The sequence below is a fragment of the Myiozetetes cayanensis genome, unplaced genomic scaffold, assembly GCF_022539395.1.
Source record: "Myiozetetes cayanensis isolate MyiCay16 unplaced genomic scaffold, myiCay2020 scf36, whole genome shotgun sequence".
Taxonomy (NCBI): Eukaryota; Metazoa; Chordata; class Aves; order Passeriformes; family Tyrannidae; genus Myiozetetes; species Myiozetetes cayanensis.
The window spans coordinates 124,275-138,551 of record NW_026087588.1 but is presented as its reverse complement, the minus strand read 5'-3'; the positions used below and the strand labels follow the sequence as shown (position 1 = coordinate 138,551).

Below are 14,277 nucleotides of genomic sequence, written 5' to 3'. Positions count from 1 at the left end.
GAAGGGTAAGGCAACAACAATGAAAATCACCAGAACAAATCAGGACCTTTCCTATACTATTCCAGGCATTTAAAGGCCAAAGGGGACTGAAATTCTGGATCTGTATGTGAAGAATGCACCGTGGCTGTCCCAAGTGTCACCTCCCAACACCACCAGGGCTGCAGAGACACTTCTTGTCACTGTGACTGAATGGGCCCCTATCAACCGCAGTAAGTTCCTGAGGAATTTGGCACATTTAACTTTTATCCTGACAGTTTTAGAGACTGTGAGAAGTCCGTGAAGAGACACAGTGAAACAACTTTCCAAACAGGAAATCCTGTGTATGAACAAGACAAAAAATTGATGCCTAATTTTTCCTATGGTGCTGGCCAAGGATCAGCAACCAACACAACATCAAGACAAAGAGCAGCCAGAGATACTGGTCTCACATGTTTCAGTGGAATTCCATGTACTCCCTCAAAGTGTATCTTACACTCCAGGATACCACAGGGAGGGAACCAACTGCATGCAAAGGAGTAAGCACACAGGTATAAAACTCCTTCTACATCCCTGGAAAAAGCCTGCAAGGGAGGGGATCTTCTCTGCTGCCTGCAGAGCAGGAGGGGCTGACTCTGAGTCCTTGGGCACTTTGAAACCGATTGATGGGATATTTTCTTACCCAAAAAGACCATTCTTTTAATTTTCCCCACAAACATCAAGCTTAAAATAAACAGTGTGGAAGTCTCACGTCTTGTTTTCTGCCTTGGTACCACCAGCCAGGCACCAAGAGCCTCCCCAGAGAGACCTGCACACCGAATGCCTCTGCAGGTGTAACCTCTGTGCTTTAGGAGGCTGCCAAGTCCAGCTGCTCCATCTGCCTTTGCAGAGATTCCCTGTACCACGTACAGCTGCACAACAGGCACAGGCCTGTATTTAGGACTTGAAATATTAATTTTCAGTGCCTATGATGATCAGTTTTCCACCCTGTATTAGGCTGTGAACAAGGCAGACTGAAGAGCAAACGCAGATTTGCTCTTGCTGCCTCTCAGGTCACGGAGACAGCACTGTCCTGCACAGGGTCAGGGACAAGGGACAGGAATTCAGGGGCTGCACCTAAATCTCCTGGTGTATTGCCTTTGGCACTGATGGCCTCAGTTAATGTCTTTATCAGAAAGGACTTCTTGATGGAAAACAAGTCTCCTCTTTGATGGACGACATTTTTGTTGATGGACAAACCTTATTTTCCAGCATATCACCTACAGCTTTCCTTTGGCAAAGTGACACAAGCAGATCCTTGACACAGCTATCTGGAAGGTGATGAAATATTAACACCCCAGCACAAGGCACTCGGATCAAATTAATTTATTCTTTAAAGAGCCAGAAGACCCGTAGAGAGACTTCTCTTGACAGTTTGAATGTATTGAGCTGAACAGCAGCTCAAGTGTGCAGGTCGATTTAATTCTGATGAGGAAATATAAATAAGCAGCCATGGAACTGCAAATGGCATTTAGGTCAATTATTTTCCAAAGAGGTGGTGGTAGAGTTTGTGATGGCAAGACATTTAACTGATGTATCACAGGCTCAAAAAGCATTAATTTGAGACTTTGCTCCCTCCTGGTGCCAAAGGCCACATATCCCTGTCAGCATAGCTGTAAATCCCAGGGCAGGTTTTGTTCTCTTGATGTGGCTGGGAACTGAGCAATCACTGTGTTAAACTGTGTTAAACAGTGCTGTTCTCCAGGCTCACTTTTTCTCTTACTTATTTCAGAATGAGACAGACTTGTGCAGTAAAAGCAGCTCCAGTGGGACAGTGAGGATTCCAGCCAGGGTTCCCCTCCGTCTGACTCTTTTGACAGCAGTGAAAGTTCCCTGTGCCATCCCAAACCCAGCAGCAGTGCACCCAGTCTCCCCTAGGAAAACTGTCTGCACTGGGAACAGTCAGGAGGATGCATATGGAGCTTTCATGCCACCCCAGTTTCCTGGGGTACATTACTGGGTAACTATTGCTCCCAGTGCCTCCAGTCTCAGAAAAGCTTTGCTGGTGGATGGGATGGGCTCAGCCTCAGGGCAGCTCACCATTTATGGGGGGTTGAGGGAGAGACATCCAGCACATTGTCTCGTCAAGAGAAACAGATACAGAGACCATGAGAGCTTTTGTGGCCTATTTCAAAATCAATGGAATCACAGAGGGAGCAAATATAAACAAATCTAAATCTGCACAGAGAGAACAGGAAAGCTGGAGGGTCCATTTTTCTGGTTGTCCTGAGATGGTAAAGCAAACCAGACTTACAGAGGCATTGGAGAAACAGGCTGAGGTCTGAGCCTGTTTGCCAGGGACTTTTTTGTAAGAGGAAACTTTGTCTTTACTGCAACAGTCCCAGAAACTGACTTTCCAAAATTAGAAAAATGCAGGCCCTCAGCTGATCTCACAAAATGATCCAGTTATCTCTCCTACTTTAAAGTCAACTGTACCTAGTTCATTCTTATTTATTTAATCTGCCCTTAACAATCTTAAACGATGGAGATTTTTAATAAATAGTCTGCTCTATTAAATAACTATCAGTTTGGACACTTCCTTAATATTCAGACTTTACTGCAGGTTAAGCATCTTTTTTCTCCACCTCAAGTGAATGTGGTAAAAGGCCAATTACTGTTACGTTTTTATAAATTATTTTAAATAAATTTTATAAATTTATATTGTTATAAATTATTTTTCCATCCATTTTATTTCCATTCATGGAAGATGGAAAGTTTTCTATGCTTTGTGCTTTCTAGATGAGACTGGAGGAGTTGGCAGCCACTGCAACGACAGACAAAACCAGGGAAGCAGTATAAAACCTACGGGGAGAGGTTTAAGTCTTGTATTTATGAGTATTTAAATCTCTACTTCTTTTCTCAACAGAATTCATCATCATCAGTATAATCATGATTTAGAGCAAAAGAAACGAGTCTTTCCTCGGGGGGCAGCCTTTCCCACAGCTCTGTGCTCTCCAGAGAGAGAACAGCCAGGAAACGTGAGAGGTGCCAGCTGATGTGGTGACAGTGCCTGAGAGCTCCCCAGGCATCCCAGAGCAGCAAGGACAGCACTGCCACACTCAGCTCTCCAGACACCCCACCGGAGAAATGAAGCAGATGTGCCACAAAGGGAATTAACAGCAACAGTCTCAGACAGATATGAAGCCAAAAGAGCTATTCCTCCAGCACTCCTCTCCTGAACAGGACAGTTGTGCTCAGGGGGAGGTCTGGAAGCACAGTGTAAACTCCACTTCTGCAGCAAAAGGGACTTCACTGTTTGGAGGACTGGGATGTAGTTCCAAGTGTGTCTCCCTTCAAACACCACCACATATTGAGCTAAAAAGCTGTGAAACAACCAATCTTTTCTTATAGGTTGTTACTTTCAGATATATTTTAGATTGTGCAAGTACATGTCCTTAAAATTCAATAAATCTAAATTTAAGTAAGTACAGGTAGATTGACTAATGACAATATATAAGCTATCAATAATACAAGCAGATAAATAATCCTCCTGGCCAAGTCTGACAAACCTCCCAGGATAAACACTGTAAAATGGATTTGGCTTCATCTCAGCACTCAGTAATACAGTTTTGCTGGTGCAGATACAAGCCTTGCCACAAAGAAGTTTATTTTTGCATTTAATAGACGTGACTCAAAGACCACAACAAGATGAGAATACTTTTACTTTCTGTACTCCTTCCAAAAATTTTATTTCCTCTTACCTTGAATCTATTAGTGAACAGCTCCAGTTTGGGAAACAACTCTCTGTTGGTGTACAGACTCTGAAGAGCTTTCAAACACTTCAACCTCACTTCACCTTGCTAAACAGAACAGAGCAAGATTAGCTGAGAGAATACCCTCATCAAATGCACATGAATATTAAAGAACATCATCCTGCAATTTGTTTAACATACATTTAAAATTTTATGCAAATGGATGACTGAAGCCAATCTGCAATTCAGCGAAACCCAAGAACCACGTGCAGTTGCCTACAATGCTCCACTTCCTCCCTATATGCATACAGAGAGAATTTAATGTGCCTTCACTTGCATGTCTGGTACTGCTTCCCTTTCCAGTAACTCCACCAGAAGACAAAGAAAGCAGCAAGCAAACACAAAGAGCTAAAACTAATTACTGAACTTTATAAATAAAGCTCCATACCCAAAGGGCTTCATTTCTGAATTTGTCTGTTCTATAAGCAGGTCAGTATTTTAAAAATGCTCAAGCTAAAAACTGAAAGAACATTCAGAGACTGACATAAAACCAGAAGATTAAAATCTTTAAGTTTGTTAAAGTTTCTTTCCTCTTTCATACCTATTTCAAAAATGAAAATAAAAGATAAAAGAAGCACAGAAGTTGGATTTTCAGAACTTCCATGACAATTACTGTTCCTGAGAAATCATCTCTTTACATTCATGAGGAGTTTCTGAGCACTCGTGCTCTCTTCCTGGGATCTTTTTGACTACCACTGCAGAGAAAGTCAATGGGATGAAAGTCATGTTCAAAAGGATCTATCATTAAGACCTTTCAAGGTATTGAAAAGAACTTCCTTGAAGAGAAGTTCCATATGGATGTGACCAGTGCCACAAAGGCACAGAGCCTCTCATGGCCCCAGTTTACTGAGCCCCAGAGGGTCAGGAGTAGGGGCGGAGGAGAGAAAGGTGGTGTCACACCCAGTCCCTCTGGCTGAGAGAGGGACCAGGAGACACAGAGACACTTCCTGAAAAATGACTGCCCTTCCCGGCAGGACAGTGAGAGGAGGAGGACTCTCTCTGATAGCCTAAAGCTCTGGTTTTTAAACTGCTGGTCCAGGATGGAATCCACCTCTTTGGAGCGAGAAGAGCCCCTGCACATCAGCTTTATATCCTGCTAGGAAGGGTTTAAAATGAAGCTGGTGGAGATCAGGGACAGGAACGCCCCGGGAAGCCTAAACTGCAATGATCTGTCCAAGGAGCAAAGCAAGGCAGGAGTGAAGGTGGATACACTCGGTCCAGAACGGAGGCGCAGCCACGTGCCACAGACCAGCACCAGGCCAGACACAACAAGCTGGTTGGTAACTGTGAGAATCATCCAAGGAACAGGAGCTTGAACACCCAAACACCTTCTAGAGAGGAAGGACGTGGGTGGGAATGCTGAGCTAGGGTGATTCCTAAGAAACTTAGGCCAGCAGGAAGGACAGGAAGAGACTTAGTAAACTAAGAGATGAACTTAATGAATGAATGAATGAATTAGGAGGTTGAACACAAGAGGCACATCTGCTTCCAAGGAGCCCGGGTTCAGCCTTTCCACAGGAACAGACCATCAGCAAAGCAGAGGAACGCAAAGAAGGAAAAGGTATTTTTGGATGTGTTAGGAACTGTTTTAAGAACCAGGACTGTCTTGGTATCTAGAGACACAATTATGGTTTCAAAACAGTTCCAGGCATCAATGAGGCAGGAGAAAATTAAGACTGAAGAGTCTGATTTAACACTTTCTTTTAAAGAGTTTTTTTAAAGGCAATTATATTATAATTGATAAACATTTAATTTATGCTTCCAGATACATGGGAATGAAAAAAAAGCTTAAAAGGCAGACTTTGAAACCCACATTCAGATGAGAATCTATAAAAAACCAAAAAGCCCTATAGACATTTGTCTGAAATCTGGGAAAGAGACAGGATTAACATACCAAATCTAAGGGTTTCCCAAATCAGACAACTAAACTTCTGTCTCCTACCTCTGGAAGACTACACTGGAGCTAATACAAAGAGGTGTAAAACTGTGTGTTCCCTGTGGTTTCATCTGAATGTCTCCTGGAGCAGAATATGAAACTGCTCAGGAATGTCCCCTCTCCTTTTCGTAGCACCAGCTTTCAGAGAAGGTGATCATTTTGGGGTGACTTCTGCTCATGTGAAATGCAATACCTTATGGCTATTGCCTCAGCCTTCATTTTGCAGTATTTGAAATACCAGTCATAGCAAAATTTATCTCCTGATCAAAGCAAAGCAAAATCAAGGAACTTGGCTACCAGCTGGGAAGTTTTTCAGGCAGTAACAATGAAAACCAGGCTGTTAAGGGATCTTGTACTTCTGGATGGTTTGCATTTGTAATTGGTTCTTATTCCATCTTTTTCCAGTCTATTCTTCCCACTGCACCTCCATCCTCCTTTCTGTGCCTCCCCAAATGTCTCTTTCTCTTCATTCTCCCCCTCTTCATCCTCTGACATGTGGCTCACTGTCTCACTCTTCCCGTTGTACCCCCAATCTGTCTCACTCTATACACTGCAGCAATACAAATACCATCTATCACATATACCCTCACATTAAACAGATTAACTAATCATTTAAAGACTTAAAACCCCAAGGCACTTCTGAGGCCTGCAATGACAAATACTCCAGAGCAGAGGCAGGAGAGCAGCCTGACAGAATGCTTCTGTGCCTGGTCCAGATGGGCCATTTTTTTCCCATAACACCATAATTTAAAATTTCTCTGGTATGAAGGAACATGACAATTTTTAAAAAGCTGAGGTATAAACATATGTCAAGGCTGCAGGCAGATGACTAGACCCTGGCCTGAGGTTAAACTAACTGAAGAGGATGTGAGAAAGTATTGGACATGACATGAGAAATGTGTGGATGTGACAGATAAGGGTGTGGGAAGCTGACACCAGGCAGAGACAGCGCTGTGAGGAATGGCTGCATTTCACACATGGTTAAAGGAGTGATGGGAGAGATGGATGGACTTCACAGATTGCAGCTGCAAACTGCAACCCTTACGACATTCTGCAAGTCCTACTTTGTGGAAATGTTCTGCAAGATTTAGAATGTTATCCCAGAGATGCAGTGCAATTATTCAAGGGATAATTTACTTTAAATTAAAAGTCTCAGTAAAAAATGAAGCCCTTCAGCACATCTAAAATGCTAATCCTCCCCCAGAGCTGCCCTCCCCACTGGTTTATCTCCCCTGCCGGGGCATGGCACCAGCGAGGCACACAGTGTTACCAAAGGGGCACAGCTGGAGCAGCAGCTCTGCCCCTTGGTGCCCTGGGATGGCTGTGCTCCCATGCCCAAGCTTTCCTGGCACACAGGGCTGTGTCTCTGGACTCCACACTCATGGTCCAGTGCAGCACTGAGCAGGATCTTCCTCCTGCTCAACTTCTGTACAATGAGATCTAATGTAAAAGTTTGGGGAAATCTTGGAAAGAAAAAGTTTGAGAACTCCACGTTTAGAGAGGAAGAAATCACATGTCCAGTGTCTGGAGCACAGAGAGCACCTCCTCTTAACAAGGAAACTGCTCATCCAAATCAGGGCAGAACGCAGATCCCTGGCAGCTGTAGCCACAAGAACCAGCAGCAGCCAACTTCTTTCATTTGTGAAAGCCTTTCTAACTGATCTTGTTCAGACTTCAGCTGGACTTGAGGATCCTCGGAGTTCCCTTCCAACCCAGGATATTCTGATTCAGCAAACGAGTGATTGAGTCATATCCTCTATGTTAATATGATGTCTGAAGTTATTGAAAAATCATCTTTTTAAAGAATCAGCTTTTAGATACCAGTTATGTAAGTCATCAGAATGAACTTGAAAACTTTTAATTTCTTCCAATGCTTCTAGAAGAGAATAATCTGAATCAGGATACTGGAATTTATTGAGCATTTCAGCAGCACAGGTAGGTCTCCTTTGTTTTCCCTGGATAAAGTACAGACTAAAACAAGTGTTTCTAGAGTTTTTGGTGGGAGTGGGAGCACACCCAGTCCCACTTCTGCCTGGTACACAACCCCCCAGTCAGAGTGCAGAGCCCTGCTCCAGCATTCAGAAGCGGCTACTCCTGCTGCAGGATCTGGGTGGGACTCAGAGCTGCTCCCACCCCACAGAGTGTGCTGTGGGTGCCACCAGCACTCAGAGCTGTGCTGACACAGAAAAGCCCTCGGGACACAAATCCTTTTGCTTCCACCTGGCGTTTCAACAAGATTTTGAGGAAAAAGCTATAAGGAACCTTGAAAAGATTCTTCAAGGGAAAGTGAATTGATGAGAACTCCACGGGTTGTGGAGCCAGTAGTGTCTGTTGGGGACCCAGAGATGTTCTGGCCCCTAACCTTTGGGCAATGTAAACGGAAGAGAGTTCCATCCTGCTTCAGTCACAGAGGTTCTCAGGGGTGGCCTGAGGAGGCTTCTCTTTCTCTTGTAATCAGAAGAAAGGCATCATGGAAATGGATCTACCAACGTGTTCCACCAGAGCCTGAGAACACCACCAGCAGAGGAACCAAGGCAGCCTGGGAGTGCTGCATTCCAATGTAAGCACATACCCTGACATAGGTTAGAAAACAGAACAATCTCTTCATAAACCAAGCATGATACACTAAGCATGGCCCAGGTAGTAACACAGGTAACACGAGGGCAGGAATGCACAGTACTTACCCTGTCGTGTAGTGTCCAGCCAACATATTTTAAATAACTATCATTCAGGAAGGCATCACTGTACATCTTCATCCAGACTCCAATTTCTTCAATACAGACAGCTCTAATCTCAGCAATAGCATCACTACCGAGGAAGAAAGGACAGAACAAGTATTAACCAGAGTACAGACCATTTACTTCTCATTCCCCTTGCCTTATCTATAATACTTTGCTTTTACTTTTGCTGAGGCTCACTAGGTAGGACCTGTCATTGTTCCCACTGCCATCTCACTGATTTTCTGTTCCTTTGTCCCTGAACTCACTGATCTAATAATTTCAGTATTTCTATATTCTGATATTTCCCTTTGTAAAACAGTTCTCACCTGAGTTTGCTTCACAGTCTATTACTCCATCTTTTACCTCTTTCTTTTCAAAGAGAACTATGATCCAAGCTACAAACCTCCCCTGGACAATCATTTCTGAAACCATGTCCCTGACATTTGCTTTGCAGCCCTGACTGTGTCCAGTTTGAGGTGCAGAACCATTGCAAAGTGGGCAAAGTTCTTTGGTTTGACCAAAGGCACCTGCCAGAGGAGCAGAATGGAATTTGGTACATAAACAGATCTTGTTTCATGCCCCACATGAAAGCCCCTACCCCAACCCCCAGGGGAATGTTTGCACTTCAACATTGGTTTTCTGCTTTTCTCTTCCATTCTGACTGTGGGCAGTGATGGGAGAGGCAGGGACACATCTCAGGCAGACTCAGCAGCTGCTCCCTGAGCAGGGGCAGCAGGAAAGTGTCTGGAGAGATCACCAGAGAGCTGAGGGATGGACAGGATTTCCACGTGATTGGCACTCTGTGCCTGCCTGACACGGCGCGAGGCACAGCCACTAATCGGGAGCGACGGCTCAACAACGGGAAAGGGACTGGGGCCATCTGGCCCTTCACTCATCTCGGCTCTGAGACATCTGCTACTGTGAGAAAGCACTTGTGCCACTCCAGCTGGCACTGCTTCACAGCCCAAACTTCAGCTGCAATAAAGGAGGAGCAGAAAGAGCTGCTGCACAGAAGGAGGGAATGCCTGGTGCTTGACAAACACTGGACTTCATTGTAATTGAGATTCTTGTTCTGTATTTTTATTTTTAAAATCTTTTTGGAAAAGTCATCAATTTAATTTAATTACAAAAAAACCATCAATTTAATTCTAAAACAGGCCAACAGAGCCCCAAAATGAAATTTAATTTACAGGAAGGAAAGAGAGACATTCCAAGCTTCAAGCAAGAGAATAATTGCAAAATAAGAGAAAATGTATTTTTCCTAAAGTCTTCAATTTTACAAAATATAGATAAAATACACTCAAAGGTCAAGACACTTCTTGCATAAGTTCACACACCCAAAGCAGTGTAACAAAGCCATGATCACCCCGTAGTGGAACTCCCTATGTACTGGCACCTCCAGCTGCTCCACCTCCCTCGGTGCCATTGCACTGTCCTTGAGGTGACACCCAGGGCTCACAGGAGCTGGGGTCAGTCACAGTGTCACACAGGGCCAGAAAGGAAACCTCCACAGCATTTCTAAACTCTTAAGGAGAACACTGTGCTGATGGAACAGCACAAAGAGGCATTTGCTGCAGGAACATGAGGGGAACGCTGGGGAATGTCCCCGACCACTGCCAGCCCTCTCTGCCCACTGAAACACAGTGACTTCAGCAGCTGCCAACACAGCCCCTGGAGCTGCTCTGCCAAACCCCCTGAAGGCTCTCCAACCTCAGAACCAGGGCAGGGGTCCCCCCACAGTGCAGACACACCACACTGTGAGCATTTCTCAAACAGGCTGAGAAGTGTAAGGACAGTTGTGCTAAAATATCACATTCCAGGTTAGAAACTGCATCCACTATGGGGGATGCAGCACAATGGAGACAAGTTTGCATTAAAACTATGGATATATTCATATATATATCTATGTATTTAATTGTGTACTGCTTCACACTAAACTAGATTAGCAATTCCCTTGTATGGAATTACTGTACAACTATTTTAAAAGCAAGAATGCAAGACTTATGGAAAAGTCTAAAGGACTGGCCAGTATGCATCAAGAAAATAGGGCAGCCACGACAACACAAAGGAGTCTCAAAGACATTTCCATGAGGGGATGACAGCCCAGGGCCTCACATCCAAGGAGGTTATTTCACCACCTTAGAAATTTACTGACTGTGAAGAATTTTGGAAGGATTTCATGGCAATACCAAAAAGAACCCAAATGTCCACAACTATTTAATCATGCAGCACAGGCAGCCAAAAATCAGGAAAAACTATGATTTCTGTAAGCAAGCATTCAATCTTCCCTAGGCAGACAGGGAAAAACTGCTTCTCAGGGATCCCCAGGCACTATGGACAGACACTCACTCTCAAGCTGCTAATTAAAAAAAAAAAAAAAAAGAAGAAGAAAAAGAATAAGTCTATTCAACTGATTTAAAGATTTTAGTATAATAAAAATTTAACACCTTCAATATAATTGAAAATGGGAAAGAATCATGGATAAGGCATGTGGGACTAGCAAACACACTCAAATTGCTGGAGAGGCAGGAGAACTTGTGTGACACCATTTCCCACCCAGGGAACTCTTAGCAATTCAAACCCCTCGTGTCCTTGCAGGAATCCCTGGAACAGACTCCATGCCCACACAATGCCTAATCAAACACAACACGGCCAAGAAACCTTTACATCTTTGCTGTGTGTTAGATAATTCCTTCTCATTAAACTCTAATTCTTCTGATTTTTACACAGTTCATACAGTTCAGCTTCTGGTCATAGTTCCTACTCTTGCTAAAGAGATCCCCTGTGATGCAGCTTCCTCAAGGACAGAGAGGAGGGGCCTCAGCTGCCTTAGGCTTTCTGAGAGCTGGCATCTCAACTCCCCACTCCCCCAGGGACAGGGAACGGTGCAGCTCTACAATAACACACCATTGCCAGTGGAACCCAACTGGGCCTGTCTCTGGGGCTGCTCAGCAGTTTGCAAACTTTTTGAAGATGTAATTATGAGGAGCACTGGAGAAAAATGTCTTTTCTACCTTTTTTTCTGGACCCCATGAAGTCATAAAAACATAATACATTCTCCTGTCATCTAGGAGATATGTTTCACCTCCTTAGGATAACACACCACCTTCCACCTTAGGGTGGAAGGAAAAGGATTTTTCTCTGGCTTGGATTGGGTTTTCCTGTGCTGATTGGTTTTTGCTTCCTCTCCAGACTGCCATCCAACATCCCCTCTAGCCTTTGCTCATGCAACCCTCTTGTTTCCCAGAGTGCAATTTCCATGTAATTTGTCACCATCCTCCTATTTACTCAGCAGGAGGAAAAGGAACACCTTGGAAGCAGACAGGCATCTTCCCCATAAAAATGGTAATGCCATCTACATTTTGCCAGTTTTACCTTAACTGTCAGTCCTGCCCAAATATTCCCTCAGGACAGCTCAGTGCCCTGCATAAACCCCACACCCATCGTGTCCTCAGGCCGAGGATCCCCATTCTGCTCTGCCAGAAGCCAAAACTGGCCTACTTCTGTTTTGGGGGACAGCCACATCTGGAGGAAAAGCTCTGTGAGCACCAAAAATAAAAGGATATTACAAAGCAGGACTGTAATTAGAATTCTTCCCAAGCCCCCACATTCCTCTGCACAGCCTGGGCAGGGGCACTGCCCCCACAGTCACCACCTCTGCTGCTGCACCCTCAGCACGAGCTCAACACCCTGACCTGGAGTCTGCTCTAATATCTTCCTTTTGATGTTCTCAGTTTTGGATTAAAAATAACATTAATGGACTACCAAATATGTCATAAACTGACACAAAAATACTGAGAAAAAGTGGCTCAGGAACAAGATAAGAAAAGATGCAATGAGGTGAGGACATTTATTAGGAATATCTCAATTTTCCACCAAATCTGCTGCTCACACTATACCAGCATCACACTCAGAAAATTGTTTAGCTATTTCTGCAAGTCTTTTTTTTTTCCTTTAACGAGAGAAGTGAGCACTGAAATCTTCCAGTACACTTGAAGCCAATCTATAGCAAGAACAGCATTCTGAACAAGAGGGTTCTGGGGGTTTTGTTTGGATCAAGGGTTTGTAATTTAAGTTACAAAGGTCCCTCGGCACGAATCACTGTGGCTGAGGCTGAATCCCATTATGGGACGGGATTTATTCTCTGGGAGTAATTAAAATAATATTCTTTTGAAATCATTACCACTTAGGCTAAGGACTGTAAAATCATGTCAAGTTTATAAAACATTTGAACTCATTTGAGAGAAGGAATGCTTAAGAAATTATGAAAGCAGATAACAGTTTGAAATGCTTTTCATTTTTATCCCCCCTGGGCCTGGGAGGATAAAACCAGCCTGCAGATCATAACAGGTAGAGTCTTTTCCCAACCCCACACCAGAGTATGAACTACTAGGAAAATATTTTAAAGTGACTTCTTGTTTGATATAATATGCTGAATTCTGAGGGGACAGAAATGGGAACACTCTTAAGGTTTAATTTCTTCAGCTTTTTTACCTCCCTGCCATGGAAGCTGCTTTCCTAAGGAAACAGTGAGTGCTCTGCTGACTCAACAGGCTCATTCACCTGCTGGCCCCACACCCACCCTTCTGCTGCCAGGCAGCTCAAGGCTTACTGCCCATAAACTACAGCCTTCCCTTCTAGCACCAGGCTGGGTCCTGAGGATCCAAGCTCCAGTTCCACGGGGCACACTCACATATTTCTCAGCACAAACCCCTCCAGCTTTCCTGCTTGTTTTTCTCCATATTTACAATCACCCCTCTGTCCAACTGAACTATGGGCTCCTCACCACCTTCTAACCCTCTGCTCATACACCCTTTCTTGCTTTCTGCCCTTTTTCCAAAATATTTCATAAATTCTAAACCTTTAACCAGAATTTAAATCTGAAAGGTTAACTGCATAGTTTAGTATCCTTGAATTTTATCTTCTGACTTCAGTAAGCCAATTAACATTTAAAGAGCTGGTTGTACTAAGGTGCTGCAGATGCTCTGAGGAATCTTGTGATGCAAAACTACCCTAAACCTATTTTAAAAGCCTACTGCTCTCTGACAAACCATATTCCCAATCTGCTTTACCAGCCACAGCTGCCTTCCCACAATATGCAGTGATCATTTGATGATTCTTAAGGTATGTCCAGTCTGAGCTCCCACCTTGGACAACTCTTCTTTTTAAAGCACAAACATTCAAAGCCCCCGTTCCCACAACTCTTTAAAGCCATTTTACTGAATTAGAACCAAGTTGTGTGGATGGGTTCTATTGTGGAATTAAGGGGGGTTACACTTAGCATGTTCTTCCACAACTTCAAGAGTTTTTGATAGTGCTTTTGGGGCATCTACAATGTTACAGCACAAGAGAATCAGCACAGCAATTGCCCCTGCCATTTTTCATGGCTGTACTTTGTTAGCATTTCCTTACCGGTATCTATGAACAAATATACCCTTAAAAATAGAGTTCATCATATTCTCGATTTCATCCTGGTTTTCTTGTAGCTGCAAAAAAACAAAACAAAACAAAAAAATAAAATGCCATTGCTTGCTATAATTTGATATTCTACAATTCCTGGTTGGGACACATTGGAAGACCATTGATGTTTTGCAAGTACCGTGGGAAGCTCACCTTGTGTCAATGAAAATGTTAACACAACTTGGAATTAATTACAGCATTCTCATACTGTCAGCTTTTGTACTACACCAAGTAAGTATGACTTAATTACACATAAATGCATCCTTTTTAATAAGATGGCACCAAATTTATACCCTCAGCTCTAGGAGGGGCACTGCTCCCACACCCAGAGGCCTCGTTCTTCCAGGAGGTGTTTCCTATGTCCAAGCAGGGCCTCACGCTGTGTGGCAATGGA

General features: G+C 43.7%; 1 protein-coding gene across 4 annotated transcripts in view; it reads right to left on the bottom strand.

Moving 5' to 3' along the window:
• Positions 1 to 14,277, bottom strand: part of STAG1 (stromal antigen 1) — a 155,231-nt gene that overhangs the window by 44,995 nt on the left and 95,959 nt on the right. For all 4 annotated transcript variants that reach the window (XM_050328118.1, XM_050328117.1, XM_050328120.1 and 1 more), the window contains 3 exons: positions 13,836 to 13,909; positions 8,388 to 8,511; positions 3,717 to 3,815 (listed from right to left, as the gene is read on the bottom strand). In XM_050328118.1, the coding sequence (XP_050184075.1) occupies positions 3,717 to 3,815; positions 8,388 to 8,511; positions 13,836 to 13,909 (297 nt within the window). The remainder of the gene's footprint in view (positions 1 to 3,716; positions 3,816 to 8,387; positions 8,512 to 13,835; positions 13,910 to 14,277) is intronic.